The sequence below is a fragment of the Hypanus sabinus genome, chromosome 5, assembly GCF_030144855.1.
Source record: "Hypanus sabinus isolate sHypSab1 chromosome 5, sHypSab1.hap1, whole genome shotgun sequence".
NCBI lineage: Eukaryota > Metazoa > Chordata > Chondrichthyes > Myliobatiformes > Dasyatidae > Hypanus > Hypanus sabinus.
Genome location: NC_082710.1, coordinates 86,689,428 through 86,715,716, shown reverse-complemented (window position 1 = coordinate 86,715,716; position 26,289 = coordinate 86,689,428). Strand labels below are relative to the sequence as shown.

The following is a 26,289-nucleotide window of genomic DNA, read 5'->3' as shown; positions in this document are numbered from 1 at the left end:
CGGTACTGGGCAGACTGCTTTTCTGAGAGACCCCTCTGGAATATAACTGCCTAGGGAAGGAAGCAGCATTCACCTTGAAGGGTCATCCCTCTACAGATAAAGTCTTCCCCTCTCCAAGTTAACATCATTCATAACATTCCACTGCACCATTACTAGAAGTAAAACTTGAATGTGGCTCCACTTTGCTTACAAGCACAAGTTTCAGAGGCACAATTTAGTCCTTCAGAGGACATGCACAGGTGAATATCCCTCAAGGTAGGCTTTACAAATTTCTTTTAAAGAATGCAGAGCATAGTACCAATAATGTAGACATTTGGAAACCAGGGCAGTTTCCATAGAGTCATTGGCTCATTTAGAGCAGAAATTGGCCTCTTGGTCCCATTATATTCATGCCAGTCTTTGGACATCTAGGCCCATTCATCTACCTTTGTTCTATAGACTTGTATATCGTGGTGATTCAAATGCTTCTTAATCACTGTGAGACTATCTACCAGCACCACTTTTCAGACAGTGCATTCCAGATTCCAAATACTTTCCGGGTGGAAAAAAAATCTCCCTCAGATTGCCTCTACATCTCCCATCTCTCTACGTTTTATTTGATTTGAGAAACTGAGAAGATCTTGTACCAATGTCCACATATCTCTGAGAAGAAACTGTTTCCAATCCCAGAAAGATCAATGAACAATGGCACAGATTTATGAAACCCAGCAAACCTACCAAAGATATCATGAGGAGTGCTTTGCCCAAAAGTTTATTGGAAACAGATACAATAGCATCTTTCTCAAGCAGTCGGGTGAATAACTTAAAAGGGAAGCTTTGAGGAATGAGCAGGTGTTGGAAACTAATTTGATATTTACACTAAAGAGGCAATGTGGAAACAATGAGCCAAAATAGCCTCCTTGTGTACTGGATCATCTATAATTCTGTAGGTAAATACGTGAGATTGGGGTTGAAGAGGGTTAATTGTGGAAACAATTCTGAGGTCATTGAAAAAACACTTCCTGAATACACCAAGTTGTAGGAACAGCCAGCTTGCTCTCAGGGGAATGGCTGACAATTTGCATATTTTAATAAGCCTCAAATTGTCAAAATTGTTACAAGTTATTACTATGGACTGACTGGTTCTCCGGGCCTCAGGAATTCTGACAGCGGAAGGAGAGTGAAATCTTGGGAAATTGTTTATTAGGAGAAACAGTGTTTCCATTATCTTTCTAACATCTCTCCCCTCCCCCCCAAACCGAAGCCACCACCCATTATAGCTCAATTCAACATCCCAAAAGTGAGGATGTTGGTAGGTTAGTTGGAAGTTGCCTCAGAAATGTAAGTGAGAGGTGGAATCTGAGCTTTCTGGACAAATGAAATGGGATTAGTACAAAATTAGTGCAGAGTGAAAGATTGATGGTTGGTTCAAGGCTGAGAGAGTCTATCACATTTAGAACATCTCACAAAATTCAAAGATGCAACTTCATGGGACTTAATCTCCAAAACTTAACAATGACATCACCGTTCTTGGCAGAATCTCAGATGGTGTTGAGGGGATATACAGGTATAAGATAGATCAACTGGTTAAGGAGAGTCACAACACAATCTTGCACTCAACATCAGCAAGACCAAGGAACCAATTGTGAACATCAGGAAGGGGCTGTCAGGAGAACACAGACCAGTCTTCATTGAGGCAGCGGCAGTAGAAAAGGTGAATAGCCTCAAGTTCTTGGATGTCAACATTTCAGGGGTCTATCCTGGGCCTAACACATTGCTGCAAAATATATTAGCAGCTAAACTTCATTATGAGATGGAGGAGATTTGATGTGTCACCAAAGACCCTAGCAAATTTCTACAGATGGACTGTGAGGAGTATTCTGACTGCTTGGATTACCACTTGCTATGAAGTTCCAATGCACAGGATCAAATCAGGCTGCAGAAGGCAAGAGAGGTGCCAGCTCCATCACCAGCACCACCTTTCCTACCAATTGGGATGTTTTCAAATGGTGATACCTCAAGAAGGTGGCATCCATCATCAGGGTCCCTCACCGCCCAAGACATGCTCTCTTCTCATTGCTACCATGAAAGAAGAGGTACAGGAGCCTGAAGACACATCCTCAACATTTTAGGAAAAACTTCTTCTCTTCTGCCATCATATTTCTGAATGGTCTATTAAATCATGAAAATTACCTTTCTATTCCCATTTCACATTATTTCTTTCTTTTGGTGTAACTTACAGCATTTTTTAATGTACTACTGTCAAAAAACAAAAAAAAAATCATGGCATTGGTCAGTGATTATACATCTGGTTCTGAAATTACACTCTCATAACATTCTGTGAGTAAAACACCATATGGAATTACAACACGCCAGTTTATGAAAACAGATCTCTTCCAGAAACTTGAGTTATTGGATTGCAGATCTTTGTTCCACATGGAAGTTGGGATTGAACTCCTGGGATCATATAGAAATGCAATACACCAGATTTAAAGATAAGGCCTTTCTGGTCCAGCAGTTTATGACTCTGCTGAATACATGGAAGCCAATGTATGTATGTCAATGATATGGACTATGGTATTATTGGATTTGTGGCTAAATTTGCTCATGACACAAAGATAGGTGGAGGAGCAGGTAATGTTGAGGAAACAGAGAGCCTGCAGAGAGACTTAGATAGTTTAGGGGAATGGACAACAAAGTAGCAAATGAAATACAATGTAGGGAAGTGTATGGTCATGCACTTTAGTGGAAGAAATAAATGGACAGACTATTACTTAGATGGGGAAAGAATTCAAAATGCAGAGTTGCAAAGGGGCTTGGGAGTCCTTGTGAAAGATACCCTAAAGGTTAACCTCCAGGTTGAATCGGTTGTGAAAAAGTCGAATACAATGTTTGCATTCATTTCTAGAGGTATAGAATATAAAAGCAGGGATGTGATGTTGAGGCTCTAAAAGGCACTTGTGAGACCACACTTGGGGTATTGTATGCAGTTTTGGGCTCCTTATTTTACAAAGGGTATACTGACACTGGAGAGGGTTGAGCGAAGATTCACAAGAATGATTCCAGGAATCAAAGGGTTACCATATGAGGAAAGTCTGACAGCTCTTCGGCTGTATTCTCCAAAGCTCAGGAGAATGAAGGGGATCTCATAGAAACATACAGAATGTTAAAAGGCCTGAACAGATTAGATATGACAAAGTTATTTCCCATGGTAGGGGAATCTAGGACAAGAGAGCACGACTTCAGGATTGAAGGATGTCCTTTTAGAAATGAGATCTGGAGAAATTACTTTAGTCAGAGGATGGTAAATCTGTGGAATCTGATGCCATGAGTGGCTCTGGAGGCAAATTTATTGGGTGTATTTAAGGCAGAGATAGATAGGTTCTTGATTAGCCAGGGCATCAAAGAGTATGGGGTGAATGCAGGGCAGTGGGGATGACTGGAAGAATTGGATCAGCCCATGATTGAATGGGTGAGCAGGCTCAATGGGCAGAATGGCCTACTTCTGCTCCTGTATCTTATGGTCTTATGGTATTAATTACATAAATCAGCAGCAAAGTCATCATTGACGGAAGATATCTGGTGTTGAATTAACAAACAGGGAAAGCCAAATTTTTGGAATTCCTGTCAAAAGCGTCACCATCTAGAACACTTGAGTGTATAAGCGAACTCTGAAAGCTTTCATCTATATCTGTTCTTGAATCTTCCTGGACTTTTTCATGGTTATTTTTATTGAGTGAAAAAAAAATAGGCTGTTTGTTGTAATACACCAAGCAGTGGAAGGACTCAGCATGAAAAATACTGCCTGACCCACCGAGTTCCTCCAACATTTTGTGTATTGCTCCAAATTCCAACATTGGCAATCTCTCTCATATTTCCAGCCTTTAATCCAGTTATTAGTTATAATTAGAGACACAGCATGCTTCAGGACCAATGAACCCATGCCGCACAATTCACCCATGTGACTATTTAATCTAGTAACCTGCATATCTACAGAATGTGGGAGCATCTGGAGGAAAGGCACTTGGTCATGTGGAGAACATACAAATTCCTTACATATGGAATTAAATCTGGGTCACTAGTACAGTAATAGTGTTATGCTAACTGCTCTGTTACTGTGCTGCCTTTATCTGGAGCAGTATTTCTCAAACTGGCTGTTTGAGGATAAACAAAACATTTAGTGGTTAATCAGGACAATTCTATCCATTCTGTTGTTAAGCATTTGCAAAAGATTGTTGGGTACAGTTGCGTTGTATTTCATGGTTAAATACAGGGTTCTGGACAGTTGGTCTCGAGATGAGAGTTTAAAACTCATTCTCGTGGCCCACAAATTTACATTCAAATGATTAAATAAATCTGAAATTAGAAATCTTACATCATTAGCGATGACCAAGAAAGTAATGGATTGCCATAAAACTCAAAGTGGTTCAGAATGTACTTTCTGAGGAACGCCTCTACTTCCTTACAAGTTTGCAAAGATTCGGCATAACATCTAAAGCTCTGACAAACTTTTATAAATGTGCAGTGGAGTGTGTACTGACTAGTTGCATCACAGCTTGGTATGGAAACACCAGTGCCCTTGAATGGAAAGGACTACAAAAAGTAGTGGGTATGACCCAGTCCATCACAGCTAAAGCTCTCCCCAGCATTGAGCACATCTACATGAAACGTTGTGTAATGCTTACGCAACAAGCTGGTGTATGTCTAGGAGGAAACTCCAGCCACCCGCCAAGCCCCGCCTCCTGTTAATGAGGATGCTGTGGAATACACGCTAATACAAAGTCGCACACACAATATCAAGCTCACACCAGGTACGGTTACAAAATACACTTTATAAATCTTACTAGAACTAAGTGATTAATAACAATACAATATATATGAAGGGAAAGAAAATAAAGAAAAGGCGCCAAAACTTATCAAAGTTCAGTCAATTTGTGCACATCGTTGGAGCTCAATCCTCGACCCTCCGACTACTCTTCGCTCTTCTCCGACCTCCACAACCCGCGCACCTGGGACCACCCTCGGTGATCAACCATCAGTGCCGCACCCATCCATCTTCCTCGCCGTCTTCCTCCCGACTCCTGAAAAGACCGCGCAATCCCAGCTCCCAGACCCACAAGAGAAAATGACATCCAACCCAATTGGTTAACAAATTAATACAATCCCCATTATCCGCAACTTTAACCTAAACAAGCTTCAAGAAGCTTTGAGAATGCTGTGCAAGAAAAACACTCCCTCACCAGTTAGCTAACAAAGAAACGGTTTTACTTTTAACAAACAAAGAAGCCATTTTGATTAACATACACAGTGCAGTTGTCACAAGAAAGCAGCATCCATCATCAGGGACCCTCATCACCCAGGTCATGCTCTCTTCTTGCTGCTGCCATCAGGAAAAAGCTACCGGGGCCTCAGGACTCACACAACCAATTATTACCCTTCAACCATCAGGCTCTTGAACCAGAGGCAATTAACTTCACTTGCCCCATCATTGAATTGTTCCAACAACCTATGGACTCACTCTCACGGACTCTTCATCTCATGTTCTTGATACTTATTGCTTATTTATTATTATTACTTCTTTTGTAGTTGCACAATTTATTGACTTTTGCACATCAGTTGTCCGCCCTGTTGATGTGGTTGCTCGTTGATTCTATTATGGTTATTGGATTTATTGAGTATGCCTGCAAGAAAATGAATCAGGGTTGTATTGGGTGACGTATATGTATTTTGATAATAAATTTACTTTGAACTTGAACTTTATTTGCATGGAATGTATGTGACTTACAACTGTTTTATGAAGGAGGAGCAAAGTCAAGATGGTGCTAAATGGCAACTCCTTTGCTTGCATCTCCAGAAACAGCTCTATTTCTATCTTTGTTATCTTCATTTTTCCCTTTTCAAGGTTCTTTTGAAGACCCTGACCTGGAGTTACACTCTGACTTTGGTTCTTTGTGATAATGGGACCCACTCTCAGTGCCTCACAACCAGGTGCTTTCTGATATCCCAAGGATGCAGTCTAGAAGACAAGTGTGCCTTCAGGGATCCAGAATTTCGTTGCTGTGGGGATGGGCTGATTCTAGGCCGGTGCCCCGACGAAAGTGTCATGGGAGAACACTGAACATCTGGAGCAGCAGGTTAGCTGTTGTGGTTTGTGTGTCCCGACAGCTGCACCTTTTTGGTGCCGACTCTCTTGACGCAGATCTCGGAAAAAGCGACGCAACAGACTTTGAACATCGTAAATCAGTGAGTTGTTTGTTATGTTTCCCCTCTCGCTGTGAAATGGGGCCACCTGCTTTTCCTTTATTAAGGAGAGAGAGAACCTATGGTATGTCTAATTATCGGGTGAATGAGTAGTTTTTGGGGCACTGCAAGTCTGTGTCTTTATTAATACTTGCTGCATGCTTAAGTGTTCTGTGGAGGGTGCTGATGCTTTTTCGCTGGTGAGGGTGGGGAGGATCATTGCCTTGCTGGTGGTTGTGCGTGGGAGGGAGGAGCTGGGGGGGCTTTGGGGTTCTAACATTTTGACTATCATTCGTTCTTAGGGGCACCCCTCTGTTTTCATGGATGTTTGCAAAGAAAAAGAATTTCAGGATGTATATTGTATACAATTCTCTGACATTAAATGTATTTATTGAAACTTATTGAAATAGGCAGCAAGCATTTCAGTGAAGGCATTGATTCAGGACAGGTGATAAATGCTGCCTTTTCTTTGAGATACACCCAATGAACCCACGTTATTCAGTTACACCCATGTGACTAATTAACCTACCAACAGTAGGTTAAGACCATACTTCTTTAGGAAGTGCAAGGAAAACGGAGCACCCGGAGGAAACACATGCAGTCGTGGGGAGAACATACAAATTCCTTACAGACAGTGGTGGGATTTGAATCCGGGTCACTGGTGTGGTAAAGCGTTACATTAACCACTATGCTATCATGCTGCCACAGTTTGTGCGCTGCCTGTTCTGGCTAGGGATATCAATATTACAGGGTCATAAAGTGATATAGCATGGAAACAAGCCCTTTGTCCAACTAGTCCATGCTACTGTGTGGCCCAGTGAACTAGTCCCACAGCCAACATGGCTAAAACCCTCCTATTCATGAACTTATCTGGATAACCTTTAAAGGATGTTAATGTGTCTGCCTCAACCAGTGTTTCTGGCAACTCATTCCAAACACACACTAATCTTGCTTGTTAAAGCTGCCCTTAATGTCCCTTTTAAATCTCTTGCCTGCAAAAAAATTACGCTCTCTTGTTTTTAGCAACCCTTCCCTGGAAGAAAGACTATGTGCTTCACCTCATAGTCTTAAATAAATTTTTCATGCCAACATCCTTTTAGAAAATAAATTATAGTGCATTTGCAGATTCAAACTTCGTTCTGCTACCTATGATATATTGAAGGAACAATCTCAATCCAATTTTAAAGCTAGTCAAATCTCAGAGCTTCCAATTAACACTACAAAACAGTAACTTGCTTTGGAGAGCATTTGAAACCAGGCACAAGTGCCACAAAGTCCTTCACAGTGGTGTTGCAAAGCACCAATTTGATGCAAATAAGAACATATGATTGTTGATAATCAAAAGCTTGGTTGTAGAAGTCAGTTTTATGTCAGTTCTTGAAGAAAGAAAAAGGGGTTGAGACACTGAGGGTCCACCTGAACTTAACCTTAAACTAGATATGTGAACAAAATGTAGAGATAAAATATTTAATACTGTTGCTTGTTTTAATTTTCTTTATCATTCTCCTTTCTGCTTTAACTTTATCATTATTTTGAATTAGATCACTGGACTGGTTTAATCTTGCCTCTAACCAACAGTTAGTGGAGAATAGTTGGCCATTTTCTAATGGATGGTGAAAACATTTAAATATTATTCAAAGACCTTTGCCAGCAGGCTTTCTTGACGAGGTCTCCAGATCACAACCTTCTCTATCGCATGCCCTCAGAATCAATGATCAGCTTGGCTACTGGGGATCATTTTATTGGGGGCTGGGCAGTGAATTAATTAGCATCGTTCTGAACATGAGCCAGATTCAGCTCCATACAACTTATCAATTCAAAATTCATAAAAGAAAATTACTCTGTTACGTAGTTGAAAATGGAAGCAATTATTAGGAGGCAAAAAATAAAATTATTAGCTACCAAATCTCAATTCATTTATAATTTTTGTCTTTACTTTTAAGGAGTTTATAATTGGCCTATTAAAGCTCCAAGGGCATAACTTTGCCAGCATAATCAAGTACCCTATCTGTCCTGTTATTTCCTCTTCTCCACCCTCCCAACAGACAGAAAATACAAAAGCTAGAGAACACATGCCACCAGGCTCAAGGACAGTTTCTACCCTGCTGTTAGATGTTTCTTGAATGGAGCTCTCAAATGCTAAAGATGAACTCTTTAATATTCAGGATTGGGTATTGTCATTCTCCAGTACACAAGTGTAAAGCAGAACAAAAAATGACTGTTACTCTGGATCTGATACAGCATAAAAATCACAATAAAGAACACAATAAAAATAAAAACACACAATGAATAGAAATACAATCCTACAAAACACAATATATAAGTAACTGAGTGTGGCCATATATACATAAGATTAGCTTATATACATAGACCATTTTCCATAAAGTGTTGCTAGGTGCACGACTATCTGCAGAAAAGGTGACTCTTGCAGGATAAAATGACAAAGTGGCTTGGCAAGATGAACTCTTCTAGCTAACAGCAGAGTATATGAAAGCACACCAGGACGGTGGCTGTATCAGTGTAGGTATGAGGTGTGGAGTAAAGGGGCAGTGCACGGGGGGGGGGGGGGGGGGGGAGGGGGGGAGTAATTGATCTCTTTATTTATCTCATCTCTGCCCTTGCACTTTACTTATTGACTGGCACTGCATGTTTTCTGTGACTGCTTTGTTACATTCTAATTTTATTTTACTCTTGTATCACTTTAAGAAACTCTGTCTGGCTGGCAAGCAGACTAAAACTTTTCACTCTCTTGGTGCACATTACAATGACCTATTTAAAAGAAATAGCCAGTAAATATCCAAATAAAATGCACCTTTATAAAATTTACACTATTTGAGATAGATTGGTGGTAATCCTTTCGACTGTAAGTCTTGTTTGTGGAGGATACTTATCCCCACGGTGAGACAATATTGACTGACCCCTGATGTGTTTAAGCGTTGGTGCACAATGAGACAGCCGCTGACAGTTGAACAAGCACACCACCGGGCTGACTGAACAAAAACACTACTTGAATAAGAATTGAAGTTATTAATAAGGAAGGTGTCTGAAATGGAAAGAAAAACAGGTATTGAAAACGAAATGAATGTTCAATACTTCTGAGCCATGCAAGAGTTCTTATTGTAATAACTGTCAATAGCAAAATGTAATTTGATAACTCAGCAACAGGGAGTAAGGTTGCTTTTACAATAAGGAACAATTGTATGTTTCTGTCTGTAGGTTTAAAGGGACCAATGTTCCTTTTATTCTACTATTTTTTTATTTTAGCCCAGCTCAGGCTGGTGCAATATGTTCAATACCAAAACTAGATAACTGAATTCTCATTGTAACTCTACCATGGTAGGCTGCAAGCACTTTAATTATTTGGAGAGCAGATATGGAGTAGAGATGCAATCAGGTATAAAAAGTATTTCCAGTAAATTCATAATGTTGCTAATAAGGGAAATGGGCACTAGAAATATGTGATAGAACTATATCCTGTTATTAGCTTCTATTTTCAACAGTATATTTGCTTTGATTATGTTCACTGATCTTTCCTTGGGAATACCGAACAAAATCTAAGTGGAAAATGGAATAAAATTAATCTCGCACAACCAAGTTCAAGAACAGCTATGTTCCTATAGTCACCAGATTTTTAAAGTGAACTACACAACCGTAATCCTAAAACAGCATCAAAATACGACAGACTATCTCTTGCACTACCATGAACTTGTCCAATAGTGTTTTCTCTGAACGTATTTCGTTTTCCACAATCTTTTTTTAACTGTTTTGTCTAATTTATTTTCTGTGTGTAGTCTGAATTAATTTTCCCATAATGCTGCTGCAATTAAAGTTTTCATTGTACCTGTACCTCACTGAACTTGTGTAACTTGGCTTACCAACTTAAAATACATACGTATATATAAAGTGACACCAATCTTACTGAATCATTCAGATGATAAATAAATGCAGATCTCAACATAATCTTGTGTGATGTAAGCAAGTATAGTTGACAGCTTTTATCTTGCTATTAGTTATCTATGACTGTTACCTGTGTCATGCAATATTATCTTGATATTTGTGACTAATTACACTTATCTCAGAGGGCATGTGTGTTTCTGAATCAGGTGGAAGGAATAAAAATTTGGGGAAGTGGTACAGCCTTGAGATGGATCAGGAGAGTACTGAAACAGGGTTTTGGGACAGAGTATGTATCTGATATGACCAAGTATTTCTTCAACATTCAGGGTGATCCAACATGTTGGGGGGTTGTTGAAAGAATAACACAACTTAGTTACGTAACAATCCTGTAAAAGAAGCTAGGCAAATATGTTATCTTGAAAAGATAGAAGTAGATGTGTTGAATATCTTAAGTGGTTAAACTGGTAATCGCATTGCAAAGAAATAGATCATAAGATCTACTTGATCTATCAGTTCTTCCTTTCAGACTCTTGCCATCATGCTTCACCTATGGCAATCTGCATATCATAAGACACAAGAGCAGAATTAGACTATTTGGCCCATCGAGTCTGATCTGCCATTCCTTTGTAGAATGGATGTGGAGGAACTAAATTTCTGATCTTTAAACAAACTCATTTTCTTTTTCATTTGAGATTTTCCTACCAAAATAATGTTCAGATAAGAAAATAGAACAGGATAATACTGATAATTGATGATCACGTCACTAACTCCCTCATAAATTGGTAGCACATTAAAAAATTAGGATATATTTATCCATAGGGAATCTGACAGAATAATAACTTTAAAATCTCTTAATCTGATGAAGTTTAAGAATGGTAGGAAAATTGTACACAGGCAGGTTAAGCTACACCAACACTAATTAACTACAAATTAACTATTAACTAATCTGACTACAAATATAATATTCTTTCTGACTTTTGGAATGAGACAATCCATCTTTTCAAGGTGATGTAACTCTTGCTCATCATGATGAATCATCAACCATTTGTATAGATACAATTTATTCTATGGCCTAGGAAAAAGTACCTGAACAATTGCAATTTGGTTTTGTTACTGTTTCAGTAACTGTTAAACAAACATTGAAATCTTCTTTGCTCAACTGTTGTTAATTGAAAAATAACACCCTACTGAATGTTGTAAGAGAACCTCTTTCTGTTGTAAGAGAAAGAATAGTGAGGGCTAGTAACTAGTTAACAGTGATGTGGGTTGTACCAATGTGGTAACTGCAGACAAAACTAGAGACATGGAATGCAGCAGCAATGACACCTGAGTTTTGGAAACACCACTAATTATGTTATGGTGTGCACTCACTGCTGTAATAGAAAACTGGATCTACTGTTAGGGTCATGGATAATCACTTTACCCTATAATTAGGATCTATCCTGTTATGTAATTAAGTCTTCCTGCAGACACCATCCTGTTATCAAAATGTAGTTTACTGGTAATCTTGTCAACTGAGAAAGTAAAAGCTATGCCAAATTCATGCCCAGGTAGATCAGCTTTTGACTGGTGTCCCAGTATGCAGCAGTTTTTAGTAAATCACCTATTATTTTGAACAATAACCTCTTGTAACCTTTCAATTTACTCTGACATTTTCCAATGGAGGTACAGGCTATATTGCATTTAAAAACATACAATTCTGACTGGATCTTTATAAGAATTACTGTTGTGTACAAAATTCAATTTGAACTTACCATTTTGCTGTAATATCACAGCCAAATACTCATCGTGGTAAGTGTCGACATACAGGAGGATGCTGGGAGCCCGTGTTGTCCGGAAGCTGAAAGCAGTGTTCTCTGAGGAGGTAGTCTTATCCATGTAGATGGCAGATAAATGTGCACTTAGATTCCTGACAATCCCATAAAATTCCTGAAAGTTGTATATTAGGGATGTTCCAACCTCAAAGAAGGCAGACACCTCTGTAAAGAAAAAGATTAGCGTCTATAAGCTGCATTGTAGAAAATTATTGTAGCATGTTAGTCTGACCGAGATAACTACTCCTGTGGCAAATCAACAATGCAGAGAAAAAGAAATATAACTGATAAGTGTTGCAGAATTAGATTTCTATTTTGTACCTCTCTAGGATTATAATAGCAGAGGTTGATAGCTTCTTGATTAGTATGGGTTTCAAAAACATTGGGGAGAATGCAGGAGAGTGGGTTTGAGAAGGATAATAAATTAGCCATGGCAAAGCTGATTAGATGTGCTGAATAGCCTAATTCTGCTCCTATGTCTTATTGTCTTACAGTTATGACTCAGATACCCCAAGATACTGGTGTGGCATGCTATTGTAGCAGTTAGCGTAATTCTACTACAATGTCGGTGACCTGAGTTCAATTGCTGTCATTGTCTGTAATAAGTTTGTACATATTCCCTGTGACTGCATGGGTTTCCTCCCATATTTCAAAGATGTATGGGTTATTAGGGTAATTGTTTACATAGGTGTAATTGGAATGTGTGGGCTTGTTACCATGCTGTACTTCCCTCAATGACCACGGACTAACAGATAAATCAAGGTGTACATTGGAAATCTAAGAGTTTGAATTTGGTTTCAAAAACAAATCTAGCAATAAAAAGTTGTTAAAGGTGACCATGAGAGACTGGTGTAAAAACAGAGCTGATTCACTAGCAACACTTGACAAAGAAGGAAACATGATGGTCTTAACTGAAAATTAGAACAAAAACTGCATAAGCTGGAAATCTGAGATAAAAACAGAAAAAAAATCTAGAAATACACAGCAGATCAGTCAGTATTTGCAGAGTGATAAACAGTTAGTGTTACAAGTCGGAGATCCTGATGCTAACTCTGTTTCTCTTTCTGCATATGCTGTCTGACCTGATGAGTGTTTCCAGCATTTTCTGTTTCATTTGAAATAATACAGTACTTGGTTTGTCATAGAGTTATTGAGTTAGAGAAAGACACACAAAAGAGGAATTCATTTGAACCACCAATTCTGCAGTAGCCCATTAACAGAGATCCCATGTAAGTCTCAATGTTTATCATCCCCACCGTTTCACCAACTCCCTTCAGATTCCCCAACTCACTTAAAACCATGGGAAATATACAGTGGTCAGTTACCCTGCCAGTTCACAGAGTAAACAGTATGCACAATTGCAGCAATAAAGACTGGAAGCCTGGAGCCCTGCCTGGGTGGGTAGCAGGGATGGGAAAGGGGCTTATTTTGCCTTTGTCTTGTTGCTTCTGCTGCTTGTGCTGTTCTGTGGAACACTGCAGGCATGCTATGCTGGGACAGTAATGTGGGGTGACCCTTGCAGCTGACACCAACACAAATGACATTGTACACTGTATATCTTGCTATATGTGTGATGAAGAACTATGAATTGGAAATGGAATCAATGCATGGAAAGCCACAGGATGCTGTCAAAAGACTGAAGTGTCATCTGAATGAATTCAAAAAGAAATGCTGAAGTAACAATAACAGAATAAACAAAAGAGGTAGAATTAAGAGTATGAGAATGTGGCAGTATCACCAGGAAGGAGGTGTGAAAGAAGTTGTTGCTTCAGAAGTCCAGAGCTGTACTGAAGTAACTACTCTGAGTCTGGTGATCGGGACTTTCAGACTCATGTGTCTTCTCCCAGAAGGTAGAAGAGAGCAAACGGAATGGCCTGGGTGACAGGTATCCTTGGTGATACAATTACCCTAAATGAAGCAATGCTGAGAGGATAGTCCGTATGGAGAACACTGGAGCATCCGAGAACACATTCACAGGGCGGACGGCCATTAAACACATACATACACACACACACCAAGAAAGCTCGCCATGCCTCCAATTACTCTGGAGGCCGAAGAAATTCAGTATGTCTCCATTGACCCTTTTCAACTCTTTTATTGATGCATCATAGAAAGCTTTCTGTCTGGGTAGATAATGGTTTGGTATGGCAACTGCTCTGCCTGTGACCGTAATAAGCTGCGTGTGGAAACACACTGCTCTGCACATCACAGGAACTAGCCTCCCCTCAACAGACCGTCTATATTTTGCACTGCCTCGGTAGAGCATAATCAAGACCCAACCTACCCCAGACAATCTCTTTTCTCTCTTCAGGTAAAAGATACAAAAGCCTGAAAGCATGTAGCAGGCTCAAGGACGCTTCCAGCCCACAGTTATCACGATTTCAAATGGACTCCTGGCCTCACAATCTACCTCATTATGATCTTGCATTTTATTGTTTACCCGCACTGCATTTTCACTGTAGATTTTACACTTTATTCTGCATTGTTATTATACCTCATTCTAACTCAATACACTGTATAATGATTGCACTGTGGAAACAGAATGCAAGACAAGCTCTTCACTGTACATATGGAACACATGACAATAATAAACCAATACTAATTCACAATTGCCCACGAACAATGCTCCCTTGGTGTACACCTTCCAGATAGCTCACAAAAATGTCTTTTTTTCACCTTAGATGTGTTTCTGGGATTGTTAGAGCCTGTGATTTACAGTTTGGAGATTGATTAAGTGATCCAGCACTTTGCTGTCTCTGAGAAGATTCTGGGAAGTGAGCACACACGGCCCTGATGTGAAGAAACTTCGAGATTGGACATGAGATGGTGTTCAACTTTATTTCACAGATTAAAGCATACACTATGCGCTGATTAAAGCATTGAGGAAGATTGAGACATTGAGGCGAATGGGGAAGGTGAGTGAAAGTTCAGCACAGATTGCCTTTCTTTTGATCGCTGCCGGAGAAGGAGACTGTGAGTGGCCTATTGCTGGGTGGCTCTCTGTGGTAGGCGGGTAGGCCTCTCTGCTTCATGTGGTGTCCCTCGCTTTCAATGAATGTTGATGATATCACAGGATGGTATCACGGCTTCTGCGTTTATGGATTGGACATTGCTTTTATGGACTGTGGAATTTTTCAGACTTATGGTTTTAATATTCTGTGTTTTTATCACCTGTTCCTTTTGCATTTTGTTGTGCGAGGAGAGGGTGCTTGTGGGTTGATGTTCTGTTTGTTTTTTTGTGTGGAGTGAGGGATCGATGTGTCTGTTCTATTTTGTGTGGTGTGGGGGGTGGGGTTAATGTTCACTCTGAATGACTTTCATTTTCTTTCTTTGCTTTGTGACTATCTGGAAAGGACAGATTTCAGAGTTGTAGATGGATACCTGTTTTGATAATAAATGAACCTTTGATTCTCCTCTGATCGTTCTCATCAACAAGGCATTTTTTCCCCACAGAACTGCCACTCGCTGGATGTTTTTTGTATTTCATATCATTCCCTGGAAACTCTAAAGACTGTTATGCATGAAAATCCCAGATAATCAAACCACCCTGTGTGGTACCAACAATTATTCCATGGTCAAAGTCACATTTCTTCCGCAACTGGATGTTAGGTTTGAACATCAAGTGAACCTTGACCATGTCTGCATACTGTTATGCATTGAGTTGCTGCCACATGACTGGTTAATTTGATATTTGCATTAACAATTCGGTGTACATGTGTACCTAATATAGTGGCCACTGAGTGTATATTGCCACACATTTCCTGTTAGCTGAAGGAGAAGATGGTATTGGTTGTGTAACAGTAGACAATTGTTTTCCCTTGTGTTATGTTGAAGGGAAGGTTGAATCACTGGTAGTTTAGCCTGTCCCATGTTGGCAGCAGCCTTATCTCAATGCCACATCTGCAAGGTTGTAAGTTCAAATCCTACTCCCGAGATTTTGAGCACTAAATCCAGGTTGACAGTATGGTGCTGGTAGGCTGGGAGCTGTTTATTATGCTGTCTTGAAACAAAGTTTTTAAACCAAAGCCTTTTTATCGCCTTGGGAGAACGCAGAGACCCTATGGGAATATTCAAAGTAAGCTGTGGATTCTCCTGGTGTCAGCCATTTATCCAACCACAAACATTATATTTTGCTTTACAACTGTAGTGACTTTGAATTCACTCTAGGAGATCCTGAAGCTGTGAAGGTCGCTATGTTGTTTTCCTCAGTCTTTCAGCAAAAGATAGCAGAGACACTAAATGAGAATCAGAACCAACTTTTATTATCAGTGACAAATGCTGTGAAATTTGTTGCTTTGTGGCAGTACTGTGCAATACATAAAGTATACTATACATTATAATAAGAATACTGATGGATATCACTTTATTGTTAAACATATTTAATAGTACTTTTGTACAGGAGCACTGGTCAATAGCTAATGTAGTGCCAGTATTTAAGGCAAGAGATAATCAACACCAGGAGGAAATCGTCATAGAATCAGTCAGCGTTGAAATAGGATTTTTGGCCCATGATGTCCATGCCAACTTTTTCTGCCCATCTACTACTTGATAAATGTTGTCTAAATGCTTCTTAACGCCAGCCTGTTATTGAGCTTACTGTCATTGGTGGAAAAGTTCACAGAATCCTGCTCAAGAACAGAACCCGCGGAGATGGAAAGTCTCATAATTACTGTGTACAAAATTATGAATGGCTAAGATTGTTCAAATAATCTTCCTCTGTTGTTCTGCTTCACACCCTTGTTATTGCACCATCCTTCCTCTTGGTGGCTAACACTGCTAGTGGCTTTAAGGGACTGTGGTTTATTGCTCACAGCCTTTCTCCCTCTCACTGCTGGTGTATTTTACTCTTGCAAAATTGAAAAGATGTGCTGCATGTTAAAGCAGGATTTCCATCCCATGCATTTACCAATTTAATTATGTTGCCCTCAAACAAGAAATTGATTGCAATATTCAGTTCAAAGTTATAAAAATATCCTGGCAGCTGAAATGATGACAATGATAACTATGTTGATACTTTAAATGTTCATTGGGTCAAATTTTAATTGTACTGTACTGTGCAAAAGCCTTAGGCACATTTTGATAGCTAGGGTGCCTATGACTTTTGCAAAGTCTTATAAATTATGTCTTTCCAATTGTCAAATAATACTTAGACAATAGACAATAGACAATAGGTGCAGAAGTAGACCATTCGGCCCCTCGAGTCTGCACCGCCATTCTGAGATCATGGCTGATCATTCACTATCAATACCCAGTCCCTGCCTTGTCCCCATATCCCTTGATTCCCCTATCCATCAGATATCTATCCAGCTCCTTCTTGAAAGCATCCAGAGAATTGGCCTCCACCGTCTTCCGAGGCAGTGCATTCCACACCTCCACAACCCTCTGGGAGAAGAAGCTCTTCCTCAACTCTGTTTTAAATAACTGACCTCTTATTCTCAATCCATGCCCTCTGGTACTGGACTCTCCCAACATCTGGAACATATTTCCTGCCTCAATCCTAACAAATCCTTTAATTATCTTAAACGTTTCAATCAGATCCCCTCTCAATCTCCTCAATTCCAGCGTGTACAAGCCCAATCTCTCCAATCTCTCTGCGTAAGACAGCCCTGCCATCCCAGGAATCAACCTAGTGAATCTACGCTGCACTTCCTCAATTGCCAGAATGTCCTTCCTTAAACCTGGAGACCAAAACTGTACACAATATTCCAGGTGTGGTCTCACCAGGGCCCTGTACAAATGCAAAAGAACATCCTTGCTCTTGTATTCAATTCCCCTTGTAACAAAGGCCAACATTCCATTTGCCCTCTTCACTGCATAAACCTGAGCTATTATAAAGCCAAAGACTTATTTCTAGTTCCCAACCAGCTTGCTATTTTAACCAATATACAGTACTGTGCAAAAGTCTTAGGTATCCTAGCTATGTATGTGCTAAGACCTTGGTCAGCACAGTATATATTTGAATTTTAATGATGTATAAATGCACGGGATTCAGGGAAAGCTAGGGAAGTGGGTTCAGAATTGGTTCAATGATGGAAAGCAGACGCAGTTCAGATTCAGATTAGATCCACATTAACTCCCTTATCCACTCATCCCTTGCCACAGGTCTCCTTACTAACTGCCCCTACACCTTCTCTCTCCCCCCACCATTCAGCATCCTAAGTAATCCATTCAGGTGACTCTTCACCTGTACACCTGTCAGGGTCGTCTATGGTATCCAGTGTTCCTCTACATGAGAGAGACATTCAGACTGGGGAGCACTTTGATGAGCATCTTCACTTCATCCATTGCAACAGGCAGGATCACTTGGTAGCCATCCATTTCAATTCCACATCCTGTCTGTTCATGGCCTCCTCAACTGGCATGATGAGGCTAAATGTAGGTTGGAGGAACAACGCATCATATTCAATCTGATTTCACTAACATCTGGTGATCCCTACCCCCCCCCCCCAACTTTATTTTCCATTTCCTGTTCTGGTTCCCCTCTTACACATTCTCTTCCAGTAACAAATCCATTCTATTCCCACTCCCCCACCAACCCTTTGTTTTCCCTCATTCTGGTGGTCCTTTCACCCCTTCACTCCCCCCACCCTTACAACCTGCCTACCATGTCTTGCATCAAGTTCTGCAGAATCCTGTCTCGAAATTAAAAAAAACTAGATAGTTGAAATCACATGTGGTTCATAGCTGTCCTTCAGGAAAGGAACTCTGTGCTCATTACCTGGTCTGGCAGAAATAAAATTCTAAATACACAATATTGTTGACACCTAACAACACACACAAAATGCTTAAAGTATTCAGCAGGTCAGGCAGCATCAGTGGAGGGGAATAAGCTGTCAACATTTCAGGCTGAGACTGGAAAGGAACATGGAAGACAACAGAATAAGAAGGTGTGGGAGGGGAAGGATACAAATTGGCAGGTGAGACCAGGTAAAGGGAAAGATGGGTGGGTGGGGGATGGGAGATTAAATAAGTGGCTGGGTGGATGAAGTAAAGGAGTGAAGAAAAAGGGAATCTAATAGGAGACGCTTAACTACCTCCTTATTACAGAGGTAATTGGGAATGTGTAAAAAATGATGACATTGCCAGAAACACCAACACCATGGGAACAAATAACTTAATTTCAGATAACAACCCCCACCATCCAGGCTGTGCTGTCTTCTCACTACTGCTATCGGGAAGGAGATAGTGGAGCCTGATTCAACACCAGGTTCAGGAAGAGTTATTACCCTTTCAGGCTCCTGAACCAGTCTCACCTCAACACTCAGATTCAGATTCAGATTCAGTTTATTGTCATTTAGAAACCACAAATGCAATGCAGTTAAAAAATGAGACAACGTTCCCCCAGAATGATATCACAAAAGCATATGACAAAACAGACTACACTAGAAAATCCACATAACGTTTGGCAATCCTCAATCCAGAGTCCGGAGAGGCTGCTGTGTATTAATATCATGCTACCATCTAGCGCGTTCCCCAGAAAGGAGCTTCAAATCCACCAGACAAAAACAAGACCGAAAACTAAAGCTACAAGACCTGCACAAAACCACATAGTTACAACAGTGCAAACAATAGCATAATTGATAAAAAAAACAGACTATGGGCACAGTAAAAATAGTCCAAAGATGTTAAAGGACTATAAGTTCAAAAGAAATCACCACACAGTTCCACAAGTTGTCAGGGTCCCGACAGACTCGCCATCCCACGCCGGCAGCAGAAGGGAATACTCCCGCTATGGACATCCACGGCGCCGTCCGACTCAGCCTCGCAGATGCAACACACAACGAAAGCTCCATTGAACCCAGCCTCGCAGACACAGCACACAGTGAAAGCAACCTGACCGCAGTGGACTCTGTGTCCATCCGTCGAACTTCCAAGCCGACGACCATCCCCTCCGGCACAGCTTCTCCGAGCACCATCCTCTGCCGAGCGTATTAAGACGGCCCCGCCAACGGCCATTGGCAACGCAACCCCAAGGACTGGGGGCCTGTTCTTCCCAGCAAAGACCCGGACCTCACAGCAGCAGCAGCAGCAACAAAGAAGGTCTTCCTGGAGATTTCCAGATGTTCCTCCGTGCTCCCATATCCATTTTCAATCGATTATGATTGTGCATGGCACCCCACTTCACAAATAACAGATAATCAGCTCTGGAGTGGCCACTGCAAGCTGCATTGCGCCGCCATCTTGGAAAAACACTGGTCCGATTCCACAACATATGGACACATTTGAAGGACTGAGAACTCATGTTCTCAATATTATTCATCCATCTGTCTCTCTCTATCTTTACTTGTTGTTTTTTGTTTTTATTTACACAGTTTGTTTTCTTTTGCACATTGGTTATTTGTCTGTCTTAGGCTGTCTGTAGTTTTTCATTGATTCCATGTATTTATTTGTATCTACAGTGAATACCAATAAGGGTAATATATGGAGACATCTATGTACTTTGACAATAAAGTTACTTTGAACTTTGAGGCAGAGTACTGAAAGCTGCCGGAAAAAAAAGCCGTCAATATCACGAAGAATCCCACACATCCTGCTTATAGACTGTTGTTCTCATTGCTATCAGGGAGCAGGCTACACAGCAACCACACAAGGAACTAGATTCAAAAACATTTACTTTCTCTAAGCCATCAGGCTGATCAACACCTCCAGCCACTAACACACCCACCATCATTATATACACATCACCCTCTTCACTTTATGTACAGGCAGTATAATCAGTTTGTGTATCTTGTACATTGCGTTTTATAGCCAGTAATCTGCCCTTAATGTTTATAATTATTATGTTTTTCCTGTTTCCTTGCAGTGTACTTTATGCTTACTGTGATTTTTATACTGCATTAAGTCTGGAGTAACAATCAGTTTGTTCTATTTTGCACTCATGTACTGAAGTATGTCAGTAAACAACCTTGAGTGAAAAACAGACTCCCTTCCTCAGATTGTCTACACTTCTCCAAGCATGGTAAAAGCAAGCAGCAAAGACTCCTCCTACTCTGAGCATTCCTTCTTCTCCCGTCCTCTGAAGAGCAGAATGCGCAAAACCTTGAAAACATATACAGCTAGGCTCGAGTAGTGCTTCACTCACACTGTTATAAACCTATTGAACAGAATTTTGAACAATAAAAATGAACTCAGCCTCTCAATCTATGCTGTCTTGTACTTTGTACCGTATTATCTAGCTGCACTGTGTTTTCACTGCAACTACAGCACTATGTTCTTCATTCTCTTTTTTTTTAAAACCTTTTGTACTGGTTCCTTAAACCTGTCCTCGCCCAGGGAGGCAGTAGAGCTAGCACACCAATGGTGTGCGTCTTATACAGTCTCTGACAATGAAGTCCAGTTCCTGGCCTTTATGTAAGGCTTAGCTACTAAGCCCAGTGGAAGCATTTCTACCGACTGGAGAATGAGCAAAGGCAGGTCACTGGCATCTTAAAACCAGTTGTTTTGGGCAAACGGGGCTCGTCAGCTGGGGTTGACAATTCATCCAGGAGAAGAAAAACTCTGATCTCGAACTTCCACTGCTTTATGGGATGGCTTTGGGAGTTGGAGTACCTGAGGCAGTCCTACGCCGAGTTTGAAGCTCACTAGCAACTCCTGTGACACTGCCGGTGCCAAACTGCGTCAGTCTCTGTCGTTCCTTTGGATTTAGCAGCTGTATGGAGAAGGGAGCTTGCTCTCCATATCGTACTGCCCTGACCTGTGAGTCACACGCATCCAGGGTCAACCCCAACCAACAGAGAGCCTCACCTTTTAATGTACTTACATATTGAAATAATCTGTAGAGATGGACTACAAAACTAAGGTGTTCTCTCTGTCTTAGTTCATGTGATAATAATACACACATCCAATTTTAAATATGGTACATCTACCTGTACTAAGTCATCACAGGAATATTATCAAACAATGTTTAGTACTGAGTTGATATAAGGAGATATTACAACAGGTGCCCAAAATTACAGTTAATGAAAAACATATGAAGAAGCTTCTTTAAGGAGAAGGTAAATAGGAAAGGTAATTAGTGGAGAAATTTGCAATCTGGGACACAGCCAGCTGATCAGTGAAGAAATGAAAATTACCCAGGGAGTATTTAGTCTTTATTCGTAAATGACATCTTCATCCTAAACCACATACTCCATAAATAACTACACATTTTGTTCTCACATATGCTATCAAATACCATAAGACATAGGATATGAATTAGGCCATTTGGCCCATTGAGTCTACTCTGCCTTTCCATCATGGCTGATTTATTATCCCTCTCAACACCGTTCTCCTGCCTTCTCCTCGTAAATTTTGACACCCTGACGAATAAAGAACCTATCAACTTCTACTTTAAAATTACCCAGTGAATTGGCCTCCACTGCCACCTGTGGCAATGAGTTGCACAAAGCCATCTCGATTTGGCTAAAGAAATTCCGGCTCATCCCTTTTCTAAATGGACATCTTTGTAATCGGAGGCTGCGCCCCCGGTCTTAGATTCCCCCACTATAGGAAACATCCTCTCCAGGTCCATTCTACACAGGCTTTTCAATATTCAATACATTTCAATGAAATCACCCCCCCCCCCCCCATTCCTCTATACTCCAGTGAGTACAGGCTTAGAGACATCAAATGTTTCTCAAATGTTAACCCTTGGATAATTCCAGTGAACATCCGCTGAACCCTTTCGAATACCAGCAAGAGTTTTCTTAGATAAGAATTTCAAAACAGCTCACATATTCCAACTGCGCTCTGACCAATGCCTTATAAAGCCTCAACATTTCATCCTTGCATTTATGTTCGGACATGAAATATTTTATGTATAAAAGCATACACCCAAACTTGCTTACAATCATAACTGATCTGTATGAACAGTAGACAAGGCAAGATTTTTACTGTACCTTGGTACCTGTGACAATAATGAACCAATTGACTTCATTTCTAATGAAGACAGGAGTCCTGACGAAGGGTCTTGGCCCGAAACGTCGACAGCGCTTCTCCCTATAGATGCTGCCTGACCTCCTTCGTTCCACCAGCATTTTATGTGTGTTGCTTGACTTTCATTTCTGCTGCCTCAGGCTAAGAGAACGTAATCAAAGACCCCTTCCAGCCTCATTCTCTTTTCTCCCTACTCCTATTGGACAGTACATAAAAACTTACCAGCAGGCTCAAGGCCAGCTTCTACCATATTGTTGCAAGGGTCATATATGGACGTTTTAATGCGCTAAAAACGAAATCTTAACCTCACAATCTACCTTGTTCTGATCTTGCATTTTGTTGATTGCCTTTCTGGTGCTGAAATATCTGGCGACATTTGCAGATTGCCACCTCAGGTTGTGTTGGTTGTTGACACAAGTGACATATTTCATTGCCTGGTTCGATGGACATGTGATGAATGAATCGGAATCTTTATCTGTAACTTTTATACTTTATTTTGCATTGTTAAGAGGTTGGAAAAGATTTGCAGCTTGGGTTGATAACGTTGTTGTTGAGTGGCTCACCGAGCTGGCATGCTAGCTTGTAGACGTTTTGGTACCATCAACAATGCAACTTCAAATGAAACGTTGGTGATCTACATTGTTCGTCTGTTATGTGTCCTGTGGTTAGTCTGTGTGTGTGTGTGTGTGTGTATGTGTGTGTATGTGTGTGTACATGTGCCATGTCTATTGGTTACCGACTATGTGATCCAGGATTGGTTCATTAAAAACCGATTAGGTGACAATTGTTGTCCGGGTTGAGTTAGTGGACCGTTATGTAGGATTAACGTCCTCCTCATTGATTGACGCATGGAATCAGGTGTGAATTGGCTGTGGATTGACGATTTGCCGCTGAAGTGGGATGTAAACTGGGTTCATTTCAACGTGCCTGTTGATAGAATTTTGTGTGGACCAATGTCACTATCCTAGGCCTAGCCCGAGAATTCTTGGAGGCTTTGTTCTCCACACAGAATTGTATCAACAGGCACATCAAAATGAACCCAGTTTACATCCCACTTCAGCGGCAAGTCGCCAGTCCAGAGCCAATGCACACCTGAGAACACGTGTCAATCAACGTTAATCCTGCATAACAGGACAACAATTATCACCTAATCAGATTTTAATGAACCAATCGCGGATTACATGATCAGTAACCAATAGAAATGGCACATGTACCCACACACCCTGAACAATGTAGGTCACCAACGTTTCATTTGAATTTGCACTGATGATATTGCCTTGCTGGGTAACAAAACGTCCGCAAGCTAACAAGCCAGCTCCGTGAGCCTCTCAACAACACTCCACATTTTTATTACTTTACCTTGTTCTACCTCAATGCACTGTGTGATAATTTGATTCGTCTGAATCATATGTCAGTCAAGCTTTTCACTGTATTGCGGTACACATGACAAGAATAAACCAATAGCAGTGATAATAATATTCTGTTATGGCCTTGTGCTTTAATTGTCTATACGCACTCTGTAATTTTCACACTCTGTGTTCCGTTATTTCTTCCTACTATCTCAATGTGTTTATGTATGGATTGATCTGTCTGGATGTCATGCATACAAGAGTCTTTCAATGTACCCAAGTGACATTCATAAATCAATTATCAGTTACCAATTGCACTACATTGCTGAATAAAATAACAAATTTCATGACATATGGTCAGTGATAATAAACCTGTTATTCTACCAAAATATGTATGGCACAGGAATGAGCCTTTTGGCCCACCTTGGCCATGCTGATCACACTGCTTGTCTGCACCAATCCCATTTGTCTGCATTAGGCCTGCACTCTGCTTCTAATTTCCCATCCAAGTTCCTTTCAAATATTGCAGTTGCATCTGCTCCTACAACCTCCCACTGTCAGCTTGTTCCAGGCAACCTCAGTCCTCCGAGTGAGAAACTCAGCACTCAGATCTGATTTAAATAACTTTCCTTGCCTTAACCCTGTGCAATGTACACTCAGTGCCACATTGCACCTGTCACTAATGAAGTGGTCATTGGGTGTATGTTCACGATCTGCCACTTCAAGTTACGATGTGTTGTGTGTTCAGAGATTCTCTTCTGCACATCACTATTGTAATAAACAATAGACAATAGGCAGTAGGTGCAGGAGTAGGCCATTCGGCCCTTCTAGCCAGCACCGCCATTCACTGTGATCATGGCTGATCATACACAATAAGTACCCCATTCCTGCCCTCTCCCCATATCCCTTGAGCCCCCCCCCCCATCTATAAGAGCTCTATCTACTCTCTCTTGAATGTATCCAGAGACTTGTCCTCCACTGCCTTCTGGGGCAAAGCATTCCATATATCCACCACTCTGGGTGAAAAAGTTTTTCCACATCTCTGCTCTAAATGGCCTACCCCTTATTCTTAAACTGTGGCCTCTAGTTCTGGACTCACCCATCAGCGGGAACATGCTTCCTGCCTCCAGCGTGTCCAATCCCTTAATAATCTTATATGTATCAATCACATCCCCTCTCATCCTTCTAAATTCCAGTGTATACAAGCCCAGTTGCTCCAATCTTTCAACATATGACAGTCCCGCCATTCCGGGAATTAGCCTTGTGAACCTACGCTGCACTCCATCAATAACAAGAATGTCCTTCCTCAAATTTGGAGACCAAAACTGCACACAATACTCCAGGTGGGGTCTCACCAGGTCCCTGTACAGCTGCAGAAGGACCTCTTTACTCCCATACTCAATTCCTCTTGTTATCAAAGCCAGCATGCCATTAGCCTTCTTCACTGCCTGCTGTACCTGCATGCTTGCTTTCATTGACTGATGTACAAGAACACCTAGATCTCATTGTACTTCCCCTTTTCCTAACTTGACTCCATTTAGATAGTAATCTGCCTTCCTGTTCTTGCCACCAAAGTGGATAACCTCACATTTATTCACATTAAACTGCATCTGCCATACATTTGCCCACTCACCCAACCTGTCCAAGTCACCCTGCATTCTGACATTTCACACTGCCACCCAGCTTTGTGTCATCAGCAAATTTGCTAATGTTACTTTTAATCCCTTCATCTAAATCATTAATGTATATTGTAAACAGCTGCAGTCCCAGCACTGAACCTTGCAGTACCCCACTGGTCACAGCCTGCCATTCTGAAAGGGACCCATTAATCACTACTCTTTGTTTCCTGTCAGCCAGCCAATTTTCAATCCATGTCAGTACCCTGCCCCCAATACCATGTGCCCTAATTTTTCCCACTAATCTCCTATGTGGGACTTTATCAAAAGCTTTCTGGATGTCCAGGTCCACTACATCCTCTGGCTCTCCCTTGTCCATTTTCATAGTTACATCCTCAAAAAAGTCCAGAAGATTAGTCAAGCATGATTTTCCCTTCATAAATCCATGCTGACTCGGACTGATCCTTCTATTGCTATCCA

The 26,289-nt window shown here is 40.8% G+C and overlaps 1 protein-coding gene across 1 annotated transcript in view; it reads right to left on the bottom strand.

Moving 5' to 3' along the window:
• LOC132394274 (contactin-associated protein-like 5) overlaps positions 1-26,289 on the bottom strand; it is a 1,716,192-nt gene that overhangs the window by 234,712 nt on the left and 1,455,191 nt on the right. Inside the window, exon 19 of the mRNA XM_059970198.1 lies at positions 11,871-12,095. Coding sequence (XP_059826181.1) covers positions 11,871-12,095 — 225 coding nt within the window. The remainder of the gene's footprint in view (positions 1-11,870; positions 12,096-26,289) is intronic.